At 38.5% G+C, this 23,516-nt stretch overlaps 1 protein-coding gene across 2 annotated transcripts; it reads right to left on the minus strand.

The window, feature by feature from the left end:
• Window positions 1-158: 158 nt before the first annotated feature.
• Window positions 159-21,973, minus strand: LOC149013483 (uncharacterized). 2 transcript variants are annotated; one of them, XM_089158513.1, is made up of 15 exons: window positions 21,721-21,973; window positions 21,457-21,634; window positions 21,297-21,348; window positions 21,127-21,169; window positions 20,285-20,341; window positions 18,525-18,631; window positions 18,352-18,423; window positions 18,099-18,238; window positions 17,521-17,611; window positions 17,332-17,393; window positions 15,286-15,390; window positions 11,661-11,736; window positions 4,528-4,640; window positions 2,156-2,215; window positions 159-2,045 (listed from the first exon to the last, which is right to left on the minus strand). In XM_089158513.1, exons 1-15 carry the CDS (start codon window positions 21,806-21,808, stop codon window positions 1,940-1,942), a joined length of 1,350 nt encoding a protein of 449 aa, XP_089014639.1. In that variant the 5' UTR covers window positions 21,809-21,973; the 3' UTR covers window positions 159-1,939. The 2 variants fall into 2 exon arrangements, 1 of the variants encoding a protein (XP_089014639.1); XR_016173935.1 differs by lacking the exons at window positions 159-2,045; window positions 2,156-2,215 and having other exon boundaries at window positions 4,561-4,640; window positions 11,285-11,736.
• Window positions 21,974-23,516: the final 1,543 nt, after the last annotated feature.

A 23,516-nucleotide genomic window follows, 5' to 3' on the forward strand; every position in this document is an offset into this window, starting at 1 on the left:
TTGGTGTAAGGTAAACTTGAAATTTATTAGAGAATTGAAGCTCAAAATTGATAACTAAGATTTCTGAAGAAATAAAAAAATCTTAACAGGCTCAAATTTCTAAAACCTCTTCAAAACTATATTTTACTAGAATTAACGGGCTAACAGGTCACACACGGGCTAGCTTGAACTAGCCCAAATACAGCCCATTAAGATTTTGTTTGGGCTAGTTCGAGCTATAACAAGCCAGTTTGGTTAAATTTTAGTCTGAGTTGCAAATTGACACCCATAGCTATAGCTCTTCCTTTCTTTTCATTATGAGTAGTCTTGGGATCTAGAAAGTGTGATTCCACATAGTTTGATATGGTAGGGCCACAGATTTGAGTAGTACCTCTCTTCCAGCTCTTCCAGCATGAGTTAGTAACTTCTTGGACTATCCCTGGTACTTCTTATTAACTTAGTCATTAAGGGAATGGAATAAGTCCACCTTTGACACCCCAAATTCTATTGGCAAGTTAAGAGATTTTGTATGTCTTCTGATTTTCAGCTTGCGCAATTCCGCTGACCTGTGTTTAGCAGCTAGAAGACTTGAAATCCCTTTTAAGCATATAAGAAATAGAGGTGGAGATAGAGAATCCCCTTGCCATAGACCTCTCTGAAGAATGAATGAGAACCTTTCAGCTCCATTTATAAGAACTGGAGTGTCTAATAGTGGATAGTGTATTGAGGTTCAGATCCACAAATCGCATCCCAAAACCCAATTTTGTGAGAATGGCTGCAACAAACCTCCACTCAACCTATCATAAACTCTTTTCATGTCTAACTTGAGAGCTAATAGAACTTTCTTCCCTTTCTTCTTCCTCCTTGTGTAGTTGAAAGCTTCATGTGCTTTGTAGTATGCTTCTTCCTCCTCCACTCCACTCTAACTCAAATCCATTACATTTGAAAATAGAATGTATCACTGTTTTAATAGAGAAACGTTTACCATGGAGTGCAATGGTCATGTCATTTTGGAAACCAGAAGGAACCATTGGGGGTTCCAAAAATGAAAGTGCAGAGGTGTTTTAGTGTACTCTGGGAAACCCAGAGATGTTTTAGCATACCTTGAGAAACCCTAAGAACCGAGTATAGCCTACATTAATAATGGGTTGGCAATTGGAAGGTCTCACTCGATTTGAGGCACACCCTGCGTTATTTGTACCAGATGTTGGAAATATTCTTCATGTAACAGTAAATTGTAGTCTTGGGTGACACAGTTTATCCTGTCAAGTGCCCCATGGAAGCATTCCAACAACTATAACGTCAAATAACTAAAGCCTTCAGCAAGAAGATCCAGGTGACAAACCCGGCAGGCTTCTGAGCAGAAACAGCTAAAAGGTCGGAGGAGGCTAACAAGAAACAGAGACAACCATGTCCAACAAAACCGAGGCAAGTATACCTGTATTCCTAGCTGAAAAATCTGATGCAGAAAAGAAGTTGATACTAAAGAGGAATTTACCGCAAAAGATTGATCACAGTGATCCACAACAAATTCTGCGGAGGATGGGGTTTCCTTCCTGCAGCAGTAAGGTTGCAACTACAACCTTGACGTGTGTCTTGACCTTTAAAGAGATTGATTATGCAATGGACAAGTTAAGCAATAAGCATAAAAAAATGCAAAATTTCTACAGCATCAGTATAATGAGGATGATGGATGACAAATTCATGAAGTTCACTGCTCCCATAACCCCATTAGTACATTGAGTTGGAAAGCCTAGCATACCTGTTCCCAGTGTGTGCCTCAGGGTAATTCAGGCCTTGTTTATGTCTACATTCAATACACTGTGGCCTCTTATCCATCCCAACAATGGCACATCTGTGACCATTCAAAATTTCTGACGGCAGAAAAGACAGCAGATAGGAACTTATAACACAGGCTTGATGCTGCGAATGGAGCCCCAGATCCAAGTCCATGACTTCATTAGAAAATAAAGTCACTTAGCTGAACACACTTGTCCCCCTGTGGATGCTTCCTAATAATATATGCACTATCTTCTACATTTGCACTCAGACAATTCATCCTGTGCCTGAACCCATTGACATCAGAACAACTGGAGTAGTTAGTTTATATTTCAGAAAAGAAAATAAATACAGGTGGCCTGCAATTTAAAAAGACAAAGAAATACATCCGGCTTACCAAGTGAAGTGATCCTCACAGCAGATGGAACCCCAAATGATTGACAGTCCAGAAACCTTCCTGCAATCAACACAAAAGTTTGAAAGTTATAAGGTGATAGGAACCTGCTAATCCAATACTAAGAAATAAGAATTACAGCAAGAAACTACAAGAAAACACTGGTTCAGTGGCACCATCACCCCCCACAGACTGCCCAAACCTTACACAAAGTATCTGATAACCTTTCCTAACACCTTTCCCCCTTTTATAACCACCACACAATAGTTGGTCATGATATCTCCTCCATGTGTACCCTCCCAGGGTCTTAACAGAAGGACAGAGGATATTGCCCAACTCATAGAAAGCCACATAATATGTTTACAAAGCTCAGTGTTAGGAAAGATAAGGATAAAGTACGCAAGTAAAAAGATAACATGTGACCTCTCCATGTTTACTCCAATTTTCGTCTCAAGTTCCCAATAACCATCTCCTATGGTATTTTATCAAAGCCCCGGAAGTTCATGCATAGGTTTCAGAAAAAAAATTGACTTCTGTATTAGGATACAATTTGGGGTTCTTTTTCAGTTAGATAAGCAACTTAGTTGGATGGCACAAACAGTGAATTTGAATGGAATATTTTCTCCCACAGATGAAACAGCAGACCCTGTGGATCTTTGGCCAACTACTGATTTCTCCTCTTCAGTTCTTTCTTTCATCTCCCTTCTTCAGGAGTGACCCACCCCATCCCCCTCTTTTCTCTATTATTGATATTCAGAATATCATCACCATGGTCTGTTCTAGTGGTAGTTGCAGCCATTGGAATCAATCTCCCTCTGTTTCTTTCACCTTGATATTTGATGTCTTGGCACTTATACCAGGGGGAGAGAGACTGAAGTTTGGTGTCAAATGCTAGTATGCATTGAGAAATCCAAATGAGACTCAGACCAGGTTCCCTATCTTCTGCCAGGTATGGTTTAGATAGATAATTATATTTCATCACTTGTTCTGGGCATCTTCAGCTTTACTCCAACAGGACTGGGAATTAGTGATCATGTAAAGAGTTCTCTCAGTTGACAGAGTCCTGTTTATCACATAACCAATTTATTCAATCAGGAGACCAACTTTTGATTTTCTTTCGGGTGAATTGATATTCCACATAGGATAGCTGTTCCTTTATAAACTAAAAAGCCCCACACAAAAAAAAAAGAAAAAAGAAAAAAGAGTACTACTGTTTTGGACTTAAATCCTTGAGAGTTGTCCTCTGTACTCTCCTACCCTAGGTTCTGTCTTCTTATCCAAAGGGTGTTCTGAACTTTCCAGAAGATCAAAGAATTGTTATAAACTCAATGAGTTTTTCTTTTTTTTTCATCTGTAATGGAGCCAAAAGAGAACCTAAATTAAGGTTTTATAACCAGGGTTGCATTAGAATTGGTATTTTTGGACATTTCTTCACTAATAAAACCTACAGAGAGAGAGAGAGAGAGAGAGAGAGAGAGAGAGAGAGAGTACAAACATCCCCTCCGGCTGATGCCTTGAATAAAGCATGAAAGCAGGTACATGGGTGGGGTCTTCAAAACATGCAACATGTTCCATGAGCCCAGTAGGAGAAGTATTTCAACATTTCCAAGTGACCTTTTCCTAGAAATAGTTTTCACAAACACCATTTACTGACATTCAAGAGTTCTATTAATTGGAGGTAATTAGGAACAAATATCTTCACATACATGTTTACTAGTGTCCAGGCAAATGAAAGAAGATATGAAAATTTTGCCGAAGCTTCAGAAAACAAGAATAATTGATGTCCCTGAGGCTCAAATAAGGCACTTTCTGTTTTTTTCAAGGAAATGGTTATAAGTGATTATCCTTTCTTTTCTTCAATGCAGACTCGTTTATCAGAGTTATCGTTTTCCCGTCTGTGTATGCTTTTGGGGGGCAGTGGGGGTAGTGAAGGCAGCAGATCTGAGCATGTCTGTGTAATGGCCTCTACAGGCTGAGCCCAATGAGATCACAGAAGCAGCACCCCATAGTTTGCTCATGGGTATTCCACATGTTAGGAAGGACAAAATGTGTCAAAAGGAGAAAAAGTGAGAGGGCAATGCATCCAGGCTATGTGTACAACCTTTTCCCCTCCTGAGAGAAGAAAAGAGAAGTAGAGAATTATATATTGCCAGCTCAAATAATCAGTGTCTTTTCTTTCAAGGGAACAGTTATTCGTGATCTTCCATAATCAAGTAGTTTTTTCCCTTTGTTTTAAATAAGCAGAGAGAGAGGCAAACAAATAAGAAGAAAGACAACTTATTGCAGTATCTGAAGTTCTCCAATGAGGAGCCTTCCAAACAACAAAATATAATAATACATACCAATAAAATCAGAAAGAAACAGAGATTACATACCATGTGGCAGTATACATGTCATAGAACTTGTCAAATGCTTTATCAAAGCAGTAGTGACAAACTAAAAGATCTTTGATGTCAATTACATTGCATGTTGATTTACAGCATTTTACCTGCATAAGATTGATGTTGTTAAATGTGCAAGCAGAAACGAGTAAATGCCATATTATTAATAGTAAAACACAATCTAAATGTCAAAAGCAAAACTCCAAGTCCTCTGTAGTTACTTTATTATTGTCAGGAAGGCAGCATGACAAGATCAGGAAATGGGCCATCATGTCCTGATAAGAAACCAAAACTACCCTGTACAAGGGCCACCCAGGGTATCCAAAATTACATGCTGATTTATCATAACCAAGTAACGATGAACATGGATCATCATATCCTCATGAAAAGAAAAAGCTACTGTACAAGGAGCACCCAGGAAACCCAAAAATTACATGTAGATTTATCATAAAAAAAAGTCATGAACAAAAGGGGGGGGGAACAGATTGAAAACGCAAAAGCAATAAAAAAAGACACAGAAATTTAGGATGATACTCTAGGCTTCCAGAATATTCAAAGCCTGTTTGTTTGTAATAGTAATTCTTGAGTACTGTCAACCAGCATGCTTGAGGATATTAAACAGAAATTTAGGGCAGTACTCTAGATCAGGTTGAAACTCCGCCAGCATTTTGCTACCAGTCCCAAGCCCGGGTAAAGGAGGAGGGTTGGTGCATCATTTCAGCAGCCAACACCATAAAAAAATCTAGCCAAATCCTTTTTCATTCTAGATCAGATTGGAGACTGATCAGCAGTCTGATGGGGTGAAGATTAATTGTTTGAAAAAGGTTTCTTTCCAAAGCAAGATGTATAATCAAGGTTTCTTGTGCATGGGTTTTGCTAGCTTGATAATTTCTATTTTTAAGTGGATATAATTATGACATTTTCCTTCATATAGATATAACGTTTAAAATGGATTGTTTCTGGAAGAACCTAGGTTGTAACCGATAGAAATTATGAATAAAGAACAAAATTAGATCTACATCAAAGTTGATTTAGACAAAACTCAAAGTCTGGTTCAGTGTGCAACCACTGATGCAGTAAGGTGAGAAGCCTAGGAAAGGGTGAGAAGTCCTAAGGAGAGAGGCTCAATCCAAAACTAACTATCTTCTTTATCTTTAATTTATTTCTGGTTTTCTAATTGATTTCTGAATGCAGGCAATGGGAGTTGCTAATTGAATACATTAAACAGACATGAGGATTTGCTATCTTGACAAATTTCTATTGCCAAACCTGCAACCATTATAAACTTCCCTGTGTTTAATCAGTTGCAGGCCTGAGATAACAGCAGTCCTATAGAATTGGTTCCTAGTTGACTGGCATCTACATTATTCACACTCATTAAAGTTAAATATTAAATAAATAAATAAAAACTTTTTTTTAATAGGCCGCAAGAAAATTTGGATTTATGACCTCTTGATTATGAGGAGTTGGTCACCGCCAATTGAGCCACCCCCTTGGGGTCAAGACATGAATCTATTTAGCTATCTTCTAATTCAAACAGTTTACTACTAATCCCATGCATTAGTTTTATCACCATTTTAGGGGCTTATAAATTAAGCTCATTACAAAGAAAACTGTTGGTTCGTTCAATTCAATTAGGAGTTTTGGTTCATGTAATTTTCTATGTCTTGTTGCCCAAGGGTATTTATGTAATAATGCTCTTTTACCTTCATTATAAATAAAGGACCTGGGATCACACTGATCAACTCAAGCCATTCTACCACAGTTGATTTTCTCAACATGGTGTTAGAGCAAAAAATCAATTAGGGAACAAGAGGAAAGGTAAAAAATACAGAAAAAAGAAGTTTGATTCTCAGAAACAAAGGAACAAGAACCAGAAACGAAGGGAACAAGAAGCTCGCCTCTCGCTGACACTGCATCCAGAAACCCCTCTGCAACTCCATTGAACCTGCAACCATACCTGAAACCTTCGCTTGCAACCATCGCCACCATAAAATCATTGCAAGAAGCCCATCGCCTGCTACCTTTTTTTATCTATTACCTGCAACCTAAACCTAAAACACCAGAATATAACCCATCGCCCCACCTGCACTTTTCATTCCTTTTTTTACCCGTCGAAGGAAGAAGAAAGGGAATACAACCCTCTGAACCGAACCAGAAAAAGACCCAAATGAACCAGACCCAACCTGGATCAATATCAATCAAACCCACTAGAAAACTTAAACCCGACCCAAAAAATTAAAAACCAGAACCTGCATCTTCTGTCCTAAAAAAAATAAAAATTGATGTTGTTCCTTATACTATGAATCTTATGAATCCCTAAGGTCAAGCTATTCAATTCTGCGACGTTTCACTTGTTTCGAAAGGGTGAAGACTGAAGAACAACATAAAGTTTTTTTGAAAACATGGCAAACACCAATGGTACTACTACTCCCACTGGCTCCGAACATTATCCGACTTTTCCTCTTCTTTATATAAAATTTAATGGAACAAATTATTTAATTTGATCTCAATCTGCATGCCTGACTATTGCCGGAGGAGGATTTGTTGGACATTACGGCCACCACTATCAAGCCTACCACCACAGGTGTTTCTCAAGATAAATGGATCTCGAATGACTCTTTTACTTTGTCGTTCCCCTTGAATTCCATGAATCCAAAGATTGTCCGTGGATACCTATTACTTGATACTGCAGCCCAGATCTGGAAGGCTACTACATAACATATAGATAGTTGGGGAATGATACACATGTTTATGAGCTACAAAAAAAGTTTCATGAAACTACCCAAAAGGAACTGACTGTGCCTCAATATTTGCGATCTCTTTGATAGGAGTTGGATCGTTATGGAGATTATTAACCCACTAATCCGGATGATGTGGCTACTTATAGGAAGCACGTTGATAAGATTCGGGTATATAACTTCTAGGCTAGTTTGAATGTGGAATATGATCAGATCAGGGTACAAGTATTGAGTCATTCTCCATTTCCTACACTAAAACAATCTTATGCCCTTGTTCAGTGTAAGAAAAGCCATCAATTAGCCACGCTTCATGAACCTATTGTGGAGAAATGAGCCCTATAGTTTGTTAGCACCAAATATGGTTCGACTAAGGAGATTGTCAAGTGTGAGCACTATCACAAGCCATATCATACCAAGGCTAACTATTAGAAGTTCCATGGAAAGCCTACTAATTTTAAGCAGAAAATGGCACAAAGAAGTGGAAAATCGAAGACTAATCTTTCTGAAACTGTTCCCACAACACCCTCAGCAGACATTGGTTTTTCATAAGAAGAATTAGCTACTCTGGAACATATTCTACAATCTTCTACAATTGGTGCAGCCTCTACTACTACTTCCCCCACTACCCATATCAACTTTTACCTTGCTACTTTAGGTAAAACCCATCTTTGTCTTTGCTCTTTGGATCATTGATACAGGAGCCACATATCATATGATAGGTTCATCCTCTTTTTCTAACATTATTCTTCAACTTTCAAGAAAGATAAAGTTCAAATTGTTGATGGCTCTTATTCTTCCATTGCTGGAAAAAAGACCCTTCAACATACTCCATCACTTTCTTTGTCCAAAGTTTTGTATGTTCCTTCTCTTCTAACTTACTTTTTATCAGTAGTCTTACACATGACTTGAATAGTAAAGTGACATTTTTTCCATCCTGCTGTGTCTTTTAGGATTTGGTAACGGCAGAGGAGATTGGACGTGGTAAACTGGACAACGGACTTTATGTGCTAGAGCTTGTATAACATACATAGGTTTTACCCGAAGTAGCAAGGTAAAAGTTGGTATGGGTAGTGGGAGAAGTAGTAGTAAAGGTTGCACCAATTGTAGAAGACTATAGAATATGTTGCAAAATAGCTAATTCCTCCTATGAAAAACTAATGTCTCAAAGGGTATTGTGGGGAACAGTCTCAGAAAAATTAGCCTTCGGTTTTCCCCTTCTTTGTGCCCTTTTCTGCTTCAAATTAGCAGGCTTCCCATGGAGCTTCCAACAGTTGGCCTTGGTATGATATGGCCTATGGCAATGCTCACACTTGACAATCTCCTTAGTCGAATCAAATTTGGCGTTAATAGATTGTAGGGCTGATTTCTCCACAATAGGTTCATGAAGCATGGCTAATTGACGGCTTTCCTCACACTGAACAAGGGCATAAGATTGTTTTAGCGTAGGAAAGGGAGAACGACTCAATACTTGTATCCTGATCTAATCATACTCCACATTCAAACTAGCCAAGAAGTCATATACTCAAATCTTATCAACGTGCTCATATAAGCAACCACATCATCCAAATTAGTGTGGTGATAATCCCCATAATGATCCAACTCTTGCCAAAGAGATCATAACTCAGCATAATATTGGGCCACAGTTAGTTCGTTTTGAGTAGTCTCATCAAGCTTCTTCCGTAGCTCATAAACATGTGCATCATTTCCCAACTAGCCATATGGTCTCTGTTGTTGCCTTCCAAATTTGGGCTATTGTAGCAAACAATAAATATCCTCGGGCAATATTTGGATTTATGAAATTTAGAAGAAATGATATGATGAGAAAGTCATTCGAAATCCACTTATCCTAAGAAGTGCTGACAGTTGTAGGTTTGACTATAGTGCCTGAAATGTGGCCAATAAGTACTCTTCCAGCAATAGCCAAGTATGCAGATTGAGACCAAATCAAATAATTGTTCCCATCGAATCTTACCGAAAGAGGAGGAAGAGTAGGATAATGCTCGGAGCCACTGGGAGCAGTAGTACCATCGGTGGTTGCCATGTTCTTAAAAAACTATCTGTTGTTCTTCAATCTTCACCCTTTTGAAACAACTGAAATGTCGCAAAATTGAAAAGCCTGACTACCCAAATAAGTCTAAGGACTCATAGGTTCCTTATAAATAAATTTAGGAATTCATAAGATAAGGAACAGGATTTTTTTTTTCTTTTGGTGGGGAGGTGGTCTAAGGCAAAAAACATAAACTGGTGAGCTAATATACTATTACACTTCATCCAAAAAAATATGTTATTACAAGTTAGAAGAAGGGCTTATAAGGCAAAAAACCAAAAGGCTTCATAGAACATAATTGGTTCAGGTTTGGTTCGGTTCAATAGGTTTGTTTTTGGGTTTTGGTTTAATGGTTTTCTGGTTTTGATTTAACTTTGGTACAGGTTCAAGTTTGTTTTGCTTTCTTCTTCCTTCGGCAGGTGGTGGTGGTCCTGGCGATAAGGAGAAGATGGAGGAGGCAATGGTGGTTTTTGGTTGCAAGCGAAGGGTTTTCAAGCTAATAAGGTGGAATGGTTAATCGATGGCTAAAAAAAGGTTGCAGGTTCTGTGAATGAGGTAGTAGATGGTGGTTAGGGCAGGCGTTTCAAGTCTGTGAATGAGTGTTGTGAATGAGATCTAAGTCAATGGTGCAGGAGTTGGCGATAGGTATTTCAGATCTAAGCGATGGGGTTTTAGGTCTGAGAGGAGTTGCTAGGTAGCGATGGGGTTTGTGGTGGCGTAGTTGTAGCGGCGGCAATGGTGGATGCAGAATCGAGAGAGAATGAGAACCTTTTTTCTTCCCCTTTTTTCTTTTTCTTCCGTAATTAATCTTTGGCTTTGATGCCATGTAGAGACAATAGATTATGGTAGAATGGCTTGAATAGATCAATGTGATCCCAAGCCCTTTATTTATAATGAAGTGAAAAGAGCACTACTACATAAATACCCTTACTTCGACAACAAGCAATAGCAAATTACATAAACCAAACTCCTAATAGAACTTAACTAACCAACAGTGGAAATGTTGGGGTGTAAAGTAGTTGATACCCCTACTGAAGCTAAAGCTAAACTTAAGGAGAAGGAGGGAGAACTAGTGGACAAAGGAAGATATCAAAGGCTGGTAAGGAAGTTTATTTACTCGTCCCACACCAAGCCAGACATTGCTTATGCCGTGGAGATTGTGAGCCAATTTATGCATAATCCATATTCAGGTCATATGAAAGTTGTTACCAGAATACAGTAATATTTGAAGAGAACTCCTGGAAAAGGAATACTTTTGTCACCCACTAATATTCTAAGGGTAAAAGCATACACTAATGCAGATTGGGTTGGGTCTCCTGACAGGAAGTCAATTTAGGTTATTATACCTTTGTTGGAGGTAATTTAGTTACTTGGAGGAGTAAGAAATAGAATGCGGTAACTTTATCTAGTACAGAAGCTAAATATAAAGCTATAATTCGTGGAGTTTGTGAGCAACTATGGTTGAAAGGTCTACTAAAAGATATTGGAGTTCAAGTTTCAAACCCTATGATGTTGTATTGTGACAATATGGATGTCAATAGTAATGCCAATAATCATGTGCAACATTATCAAACTAAGCACATTGAAATTGATCAATTTTTTGTCAAAGGAAAGCTGGAGCAAGGGCTGATCTGCATGCCTTTTGCGAGGTCTGGAGACCAAGTGGCTAATAATTTCACTAAGGGTTTGAAAGAAGGAGATTTTCCAATTGTAGGCAAGTTGGGCATGACTAACATCTATGCCTCAACTTAAGGGGGAGTGTTTGTCAATTCAGTTCTATTAGCAATCAATTTTATTAGGAGTTTGGTTCATGTAATTTTATATTTCTTGTTACTCAAGGGTATTTATGTAATAGTGCTCTTTTTCCTTCATTATAAATAAAGGGTTGGGATCACACTAATCAATTCAAGCCATCCTACCACAATCAATTTTCTCAACAAAAACCAATAGAATAAAGGCCTACCACAAGCACCTTGTGGGTCCCCAAAGCTTGTGCATAAGCCTACATACAATATTAATGTCCAATATTAATGCATCACCTGATTTGCTGCAATAGTAAGTATTGACATAGAAGATGAGCCCCACCTCATCCCCACTTTAAGTGGCAAGTAGCAAACCAATTGGCCTCACAATAGGAAACATGTCTGATTTTCCTGCAGTGGTAACTATTGACATAGAAGATGAGCTCCACCTCACCCCCACTCCAGGTGGTAGGTTTCAAACCAATGGCCCTCAAACGTACGTGTGTGTGTGTGTGCACATGAAGTTCTACAGAAATTATCAACAGCATAGACTGCCAGTGCATTTACAGAGGAAAAAAAAGTAAATTTGGTTCTCACCAAACGGTTAAGCTTGTAAGAGTAATATTGTTGATGAGAAGGCTGTAATGAGATATGCCTATTCAGATGACCTGCACTGGAAAGAACAACATATTCAGCACATTGTCCCACCAATTTACTGGAAATAAGTAATTAGATCAGAGATAATAAAACTCAATTGTAGAGAGTCAGTGAAATATATTATCTTGCTATTAATTCCAACCCCTTCCAAAACACACTCAGACTCTGATATACTCTCCTAAATTTTTCTCTCTTCAGCAAGCACTCAGGAAAAAAAACACTTCTTTGTCAATTGGTTACACTGGAAATTCTCTGCAATAAACATGATCAGAAAACATTAATGGTTTCTCCTCTGCCCTCCGAAAAATCTATTCAGAAAACAATCTCTCAATGCTTTCTAAGAACTGGCATGGCAAATCTCAACCTTGATACCCAAAGTTGTATTATGTGATTTTCTTGAATCTTACTTTTGTCTAATGAGCATGTGCAATAAGTAACAAACAAGGTGCATTTATAATAACAGATAAACAACTAATTACATCATCTGGAGCAAAGCACAAGAACTCAATGCACCCAACGTGCTCCCTAAATATAATTCACCATTCTAGTCTGACAAATTGCTTCCAACTTTACTCGATCATCTCCCATGAACAATGCACATCCACTCTTGGTTGAAATTAAAATGATACCCCAAAATTCATCTAAATACTGGAAACTTTTTGAAAAATCTAGCAAAAATTCACCAAAACCTAAATAACACAAAATATCAAGAAGTAACAAAATTCTTGAATTTTACAATTTATAAATCTCGTCTAGATGAATTAAAACTGAGTAACTCCACTAAAAGGACCCCAAGATCATGCCATGTGGTGGAGAGACAGAGTGCTAGGGTTAGTTATGGGGTATTAAGCAGGGGGAATTAAGAGGAGAGGTGATCGAATGTTATGTGAGTGATTTTTGGGCAGCCGTAGGCTGAGGGGAACAGTGAGGTGTTGGGGGTGACTGGCACCATTAAAACCAGCATTATCTTATTATTTCTTCTATTTTGTCATTGAATTTCATAGAGGATTTGAAGGTTCTTATCAAATTGGTATCAAAGCAATGACGATCTCAGGGAGGAGTTATGGCACTGTCTTGGTTTTCTAGTGGAGGAAGACCGCAGGAATGGTTGATTTAAGTCAATTTTTTTCTGCTGGAAACACCAGATTGAGCAAGAACATTGGCTCACAGTAGCTCTCAAACATTTGGAAGCTGATGCGCTAGATTGGGTCTACGGGAGATGCTAGCCAAAGCTAGATTGGGCGAGCTTCACACAGGCCTTAAATTTTGATTTTGGAGATGGGAGTGACAAAAAATCCATCTCAGCTTCGGACAACCGTAGTGTTGTGGTTGAGACAAGCGTAGGTGAAGTCGATTCGAAGGTGCACGTTGAAAAATGGCATGTATTAGCTGTAAACAAGGCCGCAAGAAAGCATTGATAGGAGGGTGGAGTGCTGCCGGCAACAGAAGTTGCGCTTCACCGAATGTGGAGGAGAAAGAAGACGAGAGGTTCGAGTGAGGGTACCTAACGGACTAGAGCGGAAGTGCAGTATCCTGCAGTTAAATCGAGATGCGGTGAAGAGAAGAGGCATAGAAGGAGGTCAGGAGCAATCGTCAGAAAGCTTCAACGGCGGTGAGGGTTGCAGCTCGTCGAACAAGGAGAAGAGAGTTTGAAGGGGGTTTTTTGTTCGAACCGCCTCTCAATTGGTTCGCTGGTTTGATTCGAGCTCTAAATACCAAAGACCACTTAAGCCCAGGCGAACCAAATGCAAAGACTGGACCGCCAAATTCCCTAAGAAACCCCCTTGGGCCCACCCCATTCCATTAGCCCCAAGCCCATCCGATTTCATTAACCCAAATCTCCAATTCATTTTTCTTAGCCCATAGTTTTAAGTGGTTAGGCTTCACCGATTTAAAAGCAACACTACGGGCCTGGTCCACTCTATTAACCATAAGTCCAACCCATTTCTTTTACCCCATATCAAGCCAATAACTTTCAACCCATGGGTTTAAGTATTTGGACCTCACCCCTTCAAAACATCTATCATGGGCCTAGCCCATTTCGTTACCCCAAAAGCCACTTCTTCTCATTATTACTTTGGGCCCAAATAACTCAAACAAACCAGGGCTCAACCCAAGGACTAGTTCGAACCAAAGACTCACCAACCAGCGGTCCGACGGAGCCAAAAAAAGGGAAGTTGTCATCTTCAACCTCACACAATCTAGACAATGGAGGAGGAGGCTGCAGTTGAGCTGAGTGTTGTTCTCGTTGCCAGCGCCAAAAGCAAAGCAATCGAGTGCAATGCTCCTGGATGTGATGCGATTTCCCGCAGATATTTAACAGAACTATTTCCGTCTCAAGTGCGAAAGATTGCATGCAAGTTTTGTGCCGTAATAGCAAAGGGATTGCTTATGGGCCAGGCAAGGAAGAATTAGATGCCTCTCACTCAATCGATTCTTTTCCCAGAGTACCAAAATGTTGTGATAGTTGTGCTTGCAGGACCATCGACATTCCTCGAGCAGCTGCTTTGAGGCTCACAGAGCTGACGGAAGGGCCAACAAGGATTGTGAACCCAATGCTTGATGAAATCATCAACCCTACTTTTGCTCTTGGGTTAACTGCTTCTCATCCTGCACCTAGGAATCTGTTGAACGATGAAGACCAGAAGTTTTTTAATTGCCTCAGCTCATTAGCGGTAGGCAGCGTTGCAGCGGTGAAATCGGGGCTCACAATTCTCTTTATTTTCAATCCAAAACCCAATTTGACGATAAGTGCCTCCTTCCAAGTGTACTAGACCCTTGTGCAACTTTAGAACTTGGGAGTGAATTGTTCTCTAATTCTCTGGTTGCACAGTACGCAGGGGAGTGCGTAGCATGGCCTGCATTTGATCACTTCCTCTGCACATCTAAAGAAAATGGCAGCTATCTGTTGAAAGCCCTTCATACATATATTGATGCACAACTCATTACAGTAGGTGTTGTGATCTGTAAGGGGCCTGTCGTTCTTGGTTGAACCTAGCTCCTATGGCTATTCATGGCGTGTTCTTTCCATCAGCTGAAGCTTCCAAGCTTTTTCTCTATATGGACTATTTCGAATTATTTGGACTTGGGATCTTTGGGCTGCCAAGGAGGGCTCGTCAAGATGTTGAACTAGCATGGTTATGTGGCAAGCATGTGAAGATCAGGTTTCAAATTTTCCTTCACCTTGAGGACAAGGTGAATTTCAAGGGGTAGGTAGCGATAGGACCCCAAGATCATGCCATATGGCGGAGAGAGGGAGCGCTGGGGTTAGTTGTGGGGTAATAAATAGGAAGAATTGAGAGGAGAGGTGATCGAATGTTATGTGAGTGATGTTTGGGCAGCCGTAGGCTGAGGGGCACTGTGAAGCATTGGGGGTGATGGGCACCATTAAAGCCAGCATTATCTTGTTAATTCTTCTGTTTGGTCATTGAATTTCATAGAGGATTTGAAGGTTCTTATCACCCACTGGCCACTGAGACAAAATGCATATCATTACAACTGTAAATAAAAACAGAAAAACCGTCAAACAGAAAAAATGAATCCTGAATTGGATCAGTGCTTGTACCTGTCACAAAGTACTGTACTACAATCAAGGCACATTGCCAGACTTGATGTGATACAGCAGTCATTGCATTTTACATTTGTTGATTTCCTCCCTATTTGTTGACATCTGCATATAAAGAGAGAGTACATGCATCATAACACCTCTATATTCAGTGAAAGAAGGAAAGTAAGATAATTGCAGTTACATTGGTCTCAAGAGTCTTAAGTCCCGGATCCTTTTCAAGATTATAGAGCAAATTTTGAAGATCAAGATGGGGAGAAGCAATGAAGATGAGTTTTCATTTTAAGCAAGGAGAATTGGAAAGAGTAAGCGTCATCTGATTCAGTATGCATCTGGAAGAGGCAGCAAGATCTACTTGCCAAATAAATAACTTCAGGTGATTAATTTATCATCATATGAATTTCAATTTTTTGCATTATTTGAAATCTGTGGCACAATGTCCAAGGAGGGGGAAATTTTGGATTTGAAACCCCCTTTTATTTACACTTTAAGCAAGTATGCTGCTTAATAAAAAAAATTGGGGTGAATAGAATGCTTAACAATTATTAAATTTGGGGTAAGGCTGCGCAGGAAAACTGCCCCTTCCCACGGACTCTACATGTGCAGAAACCTTTGGCCCCAGGTTTGCCCTTCTATTAAATTTGGTACACTTCTTGTTTAATATTTTTGAATTGTTCATGACTTTCTATTTTAGGTTGATTACCATACTATGATTGTTGCTTTGTCATAAAGGATGCTTACTAATTACTATAGAAAGTTTCCTATTATTCAGTTGTGATGACCAGAGCTTCGCAATAAAGTAGAAGGGCATGGTAACACACAAATTTTGACGTTAGATAAAAACCTATACCTATATGAGCATGTGGTTTGTGTTGAACGAGCCATAAGTCATGATGAAGCAAGTGGCAACCAAGGTAGTGAAGCCCAACTGCAGGCCACAGGTAGTGAAACCTCTTCCTTTTCTCTGTCATAACAGTTCCAGCAAAATTTCAGTAGCTAGAGTTCTTACAATGTGCATCTTCCTGTTATTAAGCTATATATTCTGTGTGTTTCCTTACTTCCTAACACTGTTATTGACCGATATATTCTATTAGCTTTCTAAGCTTTGTTCTGTGTCTGTTGATTACCACCGGATAGCAACATAGTCTAGACTACACTCACCAGATTCTGAAATTCTGAACATTAACTTTGGCTGAATTTAAACTATGTTGGCTCCTCACATCTAATTGTATTCTACCAGAAAAGAATACTCATCAAATGGTAGAATTATCAGTTTGATCATTCTGCAATCAAAATCATCACAGTTATATCAGTTCTTGACTTGACAATTTGCTGATTTCTATACGTTCTAATTTCTATCCCCACAGGTTATTTGCTGATTTCTATACATTCTGATTTGCATCCACACAAGTTTTCTGCCGACTATTAACTCTCTTTTATATTTCTATTCTGCCACATAACCACACCCACAGGTCCTCTGGAATATATTACTTTCATCCCAATCAAGTTTCTGGTTTGCAAGTTCTGTTCATTCTTAAAGTGTCAATTGTGTATTAGATTCACTGAGATTCTCGTTTATACTCTCTAGTAGGTCTCTAGAGTTGGTTCTTTCCCCAGCCTAGCTTCCCTCATCAAATCCTTTTTGTGATCCACATAGACATATCTATCCATGAATGGGAGCATATCCTATTCTGATGCTATGGCCTGGTAATAACCTGAACAGTGATTGCTGCAAATAGATCTCCATCTGCCAGTAGTAGGCAGCTAGAAGCCCAAGCCACATCTTTTAATGGAATTAACAAACTACTAAGGAACCGAAATAAGATAGGCAACACTAATAAGTATTAACAGATATGATGAGTATTTTAATCAACGGAAAAAATACATGAGAACACTACACAATTTCAGAAGAAATACTTTCAAAGAAAAAACTCTTGACATATACAATTTACTCTAAGATATGGAACTAGATAATTTTTGCAAAGACAAGAATATAAGATAAAAATTTCAGTTGAAAAATGCAACATGTATTAAGATTCTACATACCTTCTGTAGAGAGCGAGAAGATCTCTGGGTATAGAAATTGATTTGTGGCCCCCATCCGGCAACTATGTTGAATGAGGAAAAGTGAACAATCAATACTAAGATATGATGGGGAAAAAACGAAAACATAAAAAAGGCAATTGTTCTAACAGTTAGGCGCTATCTAAATAATGTGAAACAAGACGTAACAACCTGTCTGCTTGTTGGAGTTAATAGTGATTCAGGAGAACATGTTTTCACCAAACAATCTTCTGGAAGGTGGCCGGGTTTCTGACATTTCCAACTAATGGCAAATAAAAACCAAGATAAAAATGAGTGTTGCCCCATACTGTCATTCATAAGCATATAAAAATTATGCCTCTATATTTTGACATACATGTATATATACCTACATGTTTAGACTTTGTATTTAAGCCCGTTGAGCACATCTACTCATGAAGGCATGATTGAACGTGAAAAAAGCATGCGCTTCTAGTGTTTCGCTAAACCCGATGGTCAGAATCCCCCCAAAGTGTGAAAGTAACATAAAATCAGAAGGGGGGAGAAAGGATAGTATACTGATATAATAACACCATCTAGCCAGTCAACGAATTGGGGAGTGCAAAGTATGGTAGGGAAAATGATCCACAAACATGATTTGAGAAAGATACTAATATTACACATTCAAATCAAACAGCAAGTCACCCACAATAACAGATCAAATCACAATTAAGAAACATCAGTGACAAATAAAAAATAAATGAAAATGGTTTGAGAATGCAATATAGTACCATTCATATGCACACAAAATGGATCTCTTTTTGGTCCATCGATTTTGTTCATAATCCCAAGCATCCTCAAACTCAAGCATCGGAAATGCACCTTCTGGTCTAGGTGAACAGACAAGAGCACCCTGGTTGTTATTGACTTCCTGCAGTATAATGCAAAAGTAGCATTTAATCATGAGGTGCAAGGACTAGCAGGTTCAATCAAGTGAAAGTGAAGCGGGGGAACATTGAGTCGAAGATATAACAAGAAAAGCACCTGACGGAGGTCAAGATTTTGAGATTTTAGTAGTTCAGCTTTGCAATCAATACTACAGATATCATCACCACTCTGTATCAGAGAGAAAAGAACAATTCAACCGTGAAGCAAGATTTCAACATCAAACGGAAAAGAAGAAAACAAAGACAGACATAAAAGTCCACATATCATACCTCATCACATATATACTCTCCATATTTTCCACATATAACACAAACAGGTTCACCCGGGACTGGAAACCGTTGCTCATCTCTCCCCTTAACTCGATCATTTAAATTATCTGAAGGAGTAGTGATGTTAAAAAGATGATTCAGGAATGAATTGATCCAATATTAAATGAAACTACCCAGCCTACGAATAAAAACAATGAAGTTACATATTTAAATACATATATCAAAATAATCTCCCCCCCCCCCCTTAACATTTTGATATTTCACATTCATTATGTGTGGTCCCAGTTCGCAAGTGACATATTCCTAGTTCACTGCTGGCTGAATCTAGGTGGTTCCAATTTACTGATTCGTTCCATTCTTCTATTTGGAGACTTCGGTTTCCAGAGAACTAGTTATCAAGACTTCAAGCCTTCAAGGTACTAAGGCAAAGGGTACTTTCAGACGATAATTTGGACAATTCAGATAGGTTAAAACTTGAGCTATAACGGGGGGGGGGGGGGGGACCAATCCAGCACTCAAAACTTTGTATTGTAAGGATTGGAAACTAAATCTTCTACTAATCCTCCTAATGGGATCTTAAGAGATAATGACTGTGTATCAAAACCTTCTACCAAACTTTAATTCTATGACTTATAATATTGGCAGCCACCATGATGCTAAAATCAGCAGCCTGTATAAACCTATCTTCTTAAAGATTCTCCAGTACTCATCAAAAAACCTCCAAAAGATTATCACATTACAAATAATTCTCTAGTACTAATTTACATACAGATCCTCACCAAATTCTAGCTACCTACTATGATCAAGGAATTCCATGCATATTCTGGGTTAGTGACAGTCCTAGATGAAAACTTGAAGCTTTCAAGAGCATTAGGTCTCTTAATAGTCATTTCCCAAGTGTCGCAGATAGAGCCCTAGCAACATCTAGAAGTTAATCTATATCCATGGTTCAAGGAAAAGAAAGTGGATTGCTCAAACAGGCCAATTTGAATTCAAATAGGCTGAAACCATCCACATTCTTCGCCTTCTTTTAGGATTCAGGCGATTCTGGTTGATTCCAGGCCAATAATGGCTTGATCAGAATTGGCTGAGAAGGTGGATCCCATAGCTGATTCTGCTTACTCAAGCCATGTTTGCATTCATAACGAACTAAAAACTCCATTTGTAAAATCACTGGCACTCAAAACTGCGACCATATCATTGCTCAACTAGCAGTCAGTTATCAATCATTGCCACCTATATATCCAACATTCTGGGGCCACTTACTACAGAAACTACATTTTGTTTGCACCAATAGCACTCAATTCCCAATTAATAAATGTCAGACTTCCCATCTCAGATCATAATTACAGTTTCTAAATCACCTAAAGCTGGCCCCAAGTTCTCAAATTGAGATAACTACCACATCAATTTATCTAATAAACCCTAAAGCCTATCTTGGAATTATTTCATTGCCCAATGGAGCCATACACCATAGCTTCTGCACCAGTTGATATCAGTCTATCAGAATTCCTGTTTCTTCATCATCACTTGTGTTTCAAGTGAAAGTACCACTACCCACACACTCATGCAACAAAATTGTCCTTTCAACCAAAGTTAGTAACATATTAAAGAGACAATGCTTAGACCATGATATGCAAATAAATAAAAGCATGAATACATTCCATAATTTCAAAGGTAGCAAAAGACAGAGTGATCCAAATCCAGTTGAAAGAAGAACAAGCCAAGAGACAATAAGAGGATGGATCCCTGAAACATACTCGAATTTAATGTGTCCTGTTTCTCTTCATGTTCTACCGAAGACGTACTGTTGTCACCTGATTTTCATGTAAGGTAAAAAAAATCAGTATGCTGCTCAAATTGTACAACTGAGGAAACTCACAGACCAATGTGAAAACTTTAAAGAGTCTGCATTATTTTAAATTTTTACCTAAAAGGATGTCACTGCAGACTGTCAAAACAACTAGGCAGGCTGAGAAGCAAATTCTAGATGGTAATCCACAGTGTTTTGTCACAAGCATTCACAAACAAATATACAAAGTTTATGACAATGTTTTCCTTCATAAGATTAGAATAAAGAAGCAAAGCTCGGATGTTAAGAAATATCAAACCAAGTTGCCCCTTGGTTAGGATTTGCAAGGTATGCTTTATCAACCAAGCAAGGCAAATTAATTCAAAGCATGTTCAAGAGGTTTACCCTTTACATCAAAACTCTTTTCAGATTTGTTAGAAAAGAAGGCTACCAAACACAAGGGAGTCAAACCTATTAGCTCAGTCTGACTTACCAATCAAACAATTTAAGATCTTCATAAAACTATATTTGTTTCCTAGGTTTTAGATATTATCATTCATTACGACTTTGTAAGACTTCCAAACCGTGTAATCTGGTAATATGAACCACAACTAATATTCTGATCATTTCAAAACTTTACTTTGATCTAAACAAATTCCCAGTAGTTCACCAAATGTTAATATATTGTAGGTGCAATGACAGTAGCGAATGACAAATAGAGAAAGAGATCATTTGAACAACAGCCATTAACTAGATCTAAACAGAAATTGGCTGAAAAGATGAACGACTACATGGGTTTGAATTACCCACTTTCGTACTGCACCAGAGGCACGTAACTGGAACTCGAACTTCCCTGCCAATGGATGAAAACAAGAAGTCGATAAATTAAAGCTTGCAGAAACCCACCACACAAAAAATCAACGCATAAAAACAAAACATCGAAAGACAAATAAATAAAAAGGGGTGTTTATGGTAACTACAAGAACATCTGCAGTCAATTCCTGGTAACCTTGTGACGACCTAGCTTCTTTCCTACATGTGGCCAAAAAAAAAAATTCTGTTAACAGGGAAAATCACTTCTGCTTTCCGGCCGCCGCCGTTTAGTTGAATGAGTTACGAAACTGCAAAAGATTAACTTGCCTTCTTTGCTCTATATAAGCCTGGTGGGAAAGAGTTCCTTCGTTCTCTTCTTGTTGCCTTTCCTCACTGAGATTCGGCTTTCGTCTTCGATCCGGACCCCGTTTACGACTCAACTTTTTCTCATGGTCGGGGATTTGTTCTTCGACAAGAGGAGCGTTTCCAGTCGCGGCGTTGTATGCTGAAAAATAATTAAATCACAGATTTCAAGCAAAAATAGAAAGCAGGAGTAAGATTGAGAAATCGAATGGAAATTCGGATTAATACCTCTGAGATTCTGAAGAACAGAAGAGAGTTCAAAATCTTTGTTGTAAGTGTAGGAAGGATTCTTATAGAAATTCGTCCTCGTAGTCATTCTCCTCGCTCTCCCTTCTGGTCTTCCTCCCTTTAACGATCGGTGGCGGGAAGCAGTCGATATAGGTGGAGCCCCAACACACTACTTTGATTTCAATTGCTTTGAGAATTCAATTCAATTTTCTGGACGGTAAAAAATCGCGGTTTCAGTTATCTGCCTAGACGTAATTACCACGAGTAAACATATTAATGACGATGAGCGTACTTTTCCTAAGCTATTAATACTTCTACTGGCTTTGCTATTCTGCCCAGCCCGGCTACGGAAGCCTATGAGGAGTAAAACATTAAAAAGATGCTGATTCGGGCATGGTATAATATATTTAATGATTCAAAAACAAAAATAATAATCAGTGGTGAGTTAGGCTCTTTTTGGTATCAATTATCATTCTCTATTATGCCTATTTAAAATAAATAAGTACAAGAATTCATTATTGGTCAAGAATGCAAATGGTTTGGTGAATTTAGAAAAAATAAAATGAAAATAAGTTTGGGCAAAATAAAAATTGTTAAAAATGATAGAAACAAGTGATAAGAAGGAAAACCAAAAAGTATGGTTGTTATAAAGAAGTGATTGACTATTTTACCCATCTCTTATAGCTTAGTAAACTTATCAAATGAGATATGAATTCTCATAATCCATAATGGCAGTTCATTTGGGTTTTGGATTAGGGGCGGTGCCCAATTCGGACATTTCATTTTCAATATTAAAAAAGCATCAGTACCAAAAACAAAAATAATAGATGATAAAACTAATAAAACTAGGCCACGGACCGGATTCGACTCGGATACACCAATCTCCAAATCCGGCAAAAATTTAGAGAAGCGATTATTATTGATTGATAATTGTCACTTTTTTACATTTTTTATTATAAATTTATAAAATATATGATTATCATCTATTTTTTTAAAAAAAAATGTTAAATACTTTACTCTATACGGATAAAGCAATTATCTGAATCCGGATTTAGTTGTTTAACGGATGGATACGGATATTTTCCGGTAAGAAAATTTTCAAATATAGATATCCTTAAACGAATGCGAATTCGAAAGTGGATTTCGGCTATCCATTTACAAGTCTAGATAAAACCATTCCATTTCGACAAAAGACCCACACCCGAATTCCATAGCTTTGGGTCCGCTATTTCGATCACGATTTTCCTACCCCCATAGGTGGGTCCGCTATCTTGATCACGATTTTCCTACCACCATAGGGAAATAAAAGGTCCTTCCCCATCCCTTTTGAGCCGGTTGTGGGTGAGGAGGGATTTGAACCCCCGATACCGTGGTTCGTAGCCACATGCTTTAATCCTTTGAATTACAAGCCCCACCTCATCTCCATTGGATTTGTTCCCGGGAGTACCTCAAAAAGGAACCTCTCCTGAGCCATTTCAGGTTAAGAAGATGTGAACATACCTTTCTTATAGAGAGAAAAGCACAGTATGAGGTGTGTAAGTGGGAGAGATCCAGAATTCTCCAAAGGTTTTTGAATAGGACGACCTTTTCGTTTTTCATTTTTTTCTTAGATCAAACTATAGAGTTAGATTTCGATATCAACCATCCATTTTGCTTTTTACTCACTTGCGAAACGGATGGTCAATATTTTGATCTCAACCATAAGCAATAGGTGATGTGTAGCATTTAAGTTCAACACTAAAAATCGCCAGTTTTGAAAACATTAACTTTCTTTTCTTCTTTTTCAGCTGAATGGA

Source organism: Hakea prostrata, chromosome 6 (genome assembly GCF_041222555.1).
Source record: "Hakea prostrata isolate BN-2017 chromosome 6, UWA_Hpros_2, whole genome shotgun sequence".
Taxonomy (NCBI): Eukaryota; Viridiplantae; Streptophyta; class Magnoliopsida; order Proteales; family Proteaceae; genus Hakea; species Hakea prostrata.

What these genes read in the sequence shown, in the direction of transcription:
- LOC149013483 (XM_089158513.1), bottom strand. Translation starts at nt 21,808, where the DNA reads ATGACTACGAGGACGAATTTCTATAAGAATCCTTCCTACACTTACAAC. An exon ending in TGTTCTTCAGAATCTCAGAG is followed by an intron (nt 21,635 to 21,720) that starts GTATTAATCCGA and finishes ATTATTTTTCAG; the next exon opens with CATACAACGCCGCGACTGGA. An exon ending in CTTACAAGCTTAACCGTTTG is followed by an intron (nt 4,641 to 11,660) that starts GTGAGAACCAAA and finishes AATCTTATGCAG; the next exon opens with GTAAAATGCTGTAAATCAAC.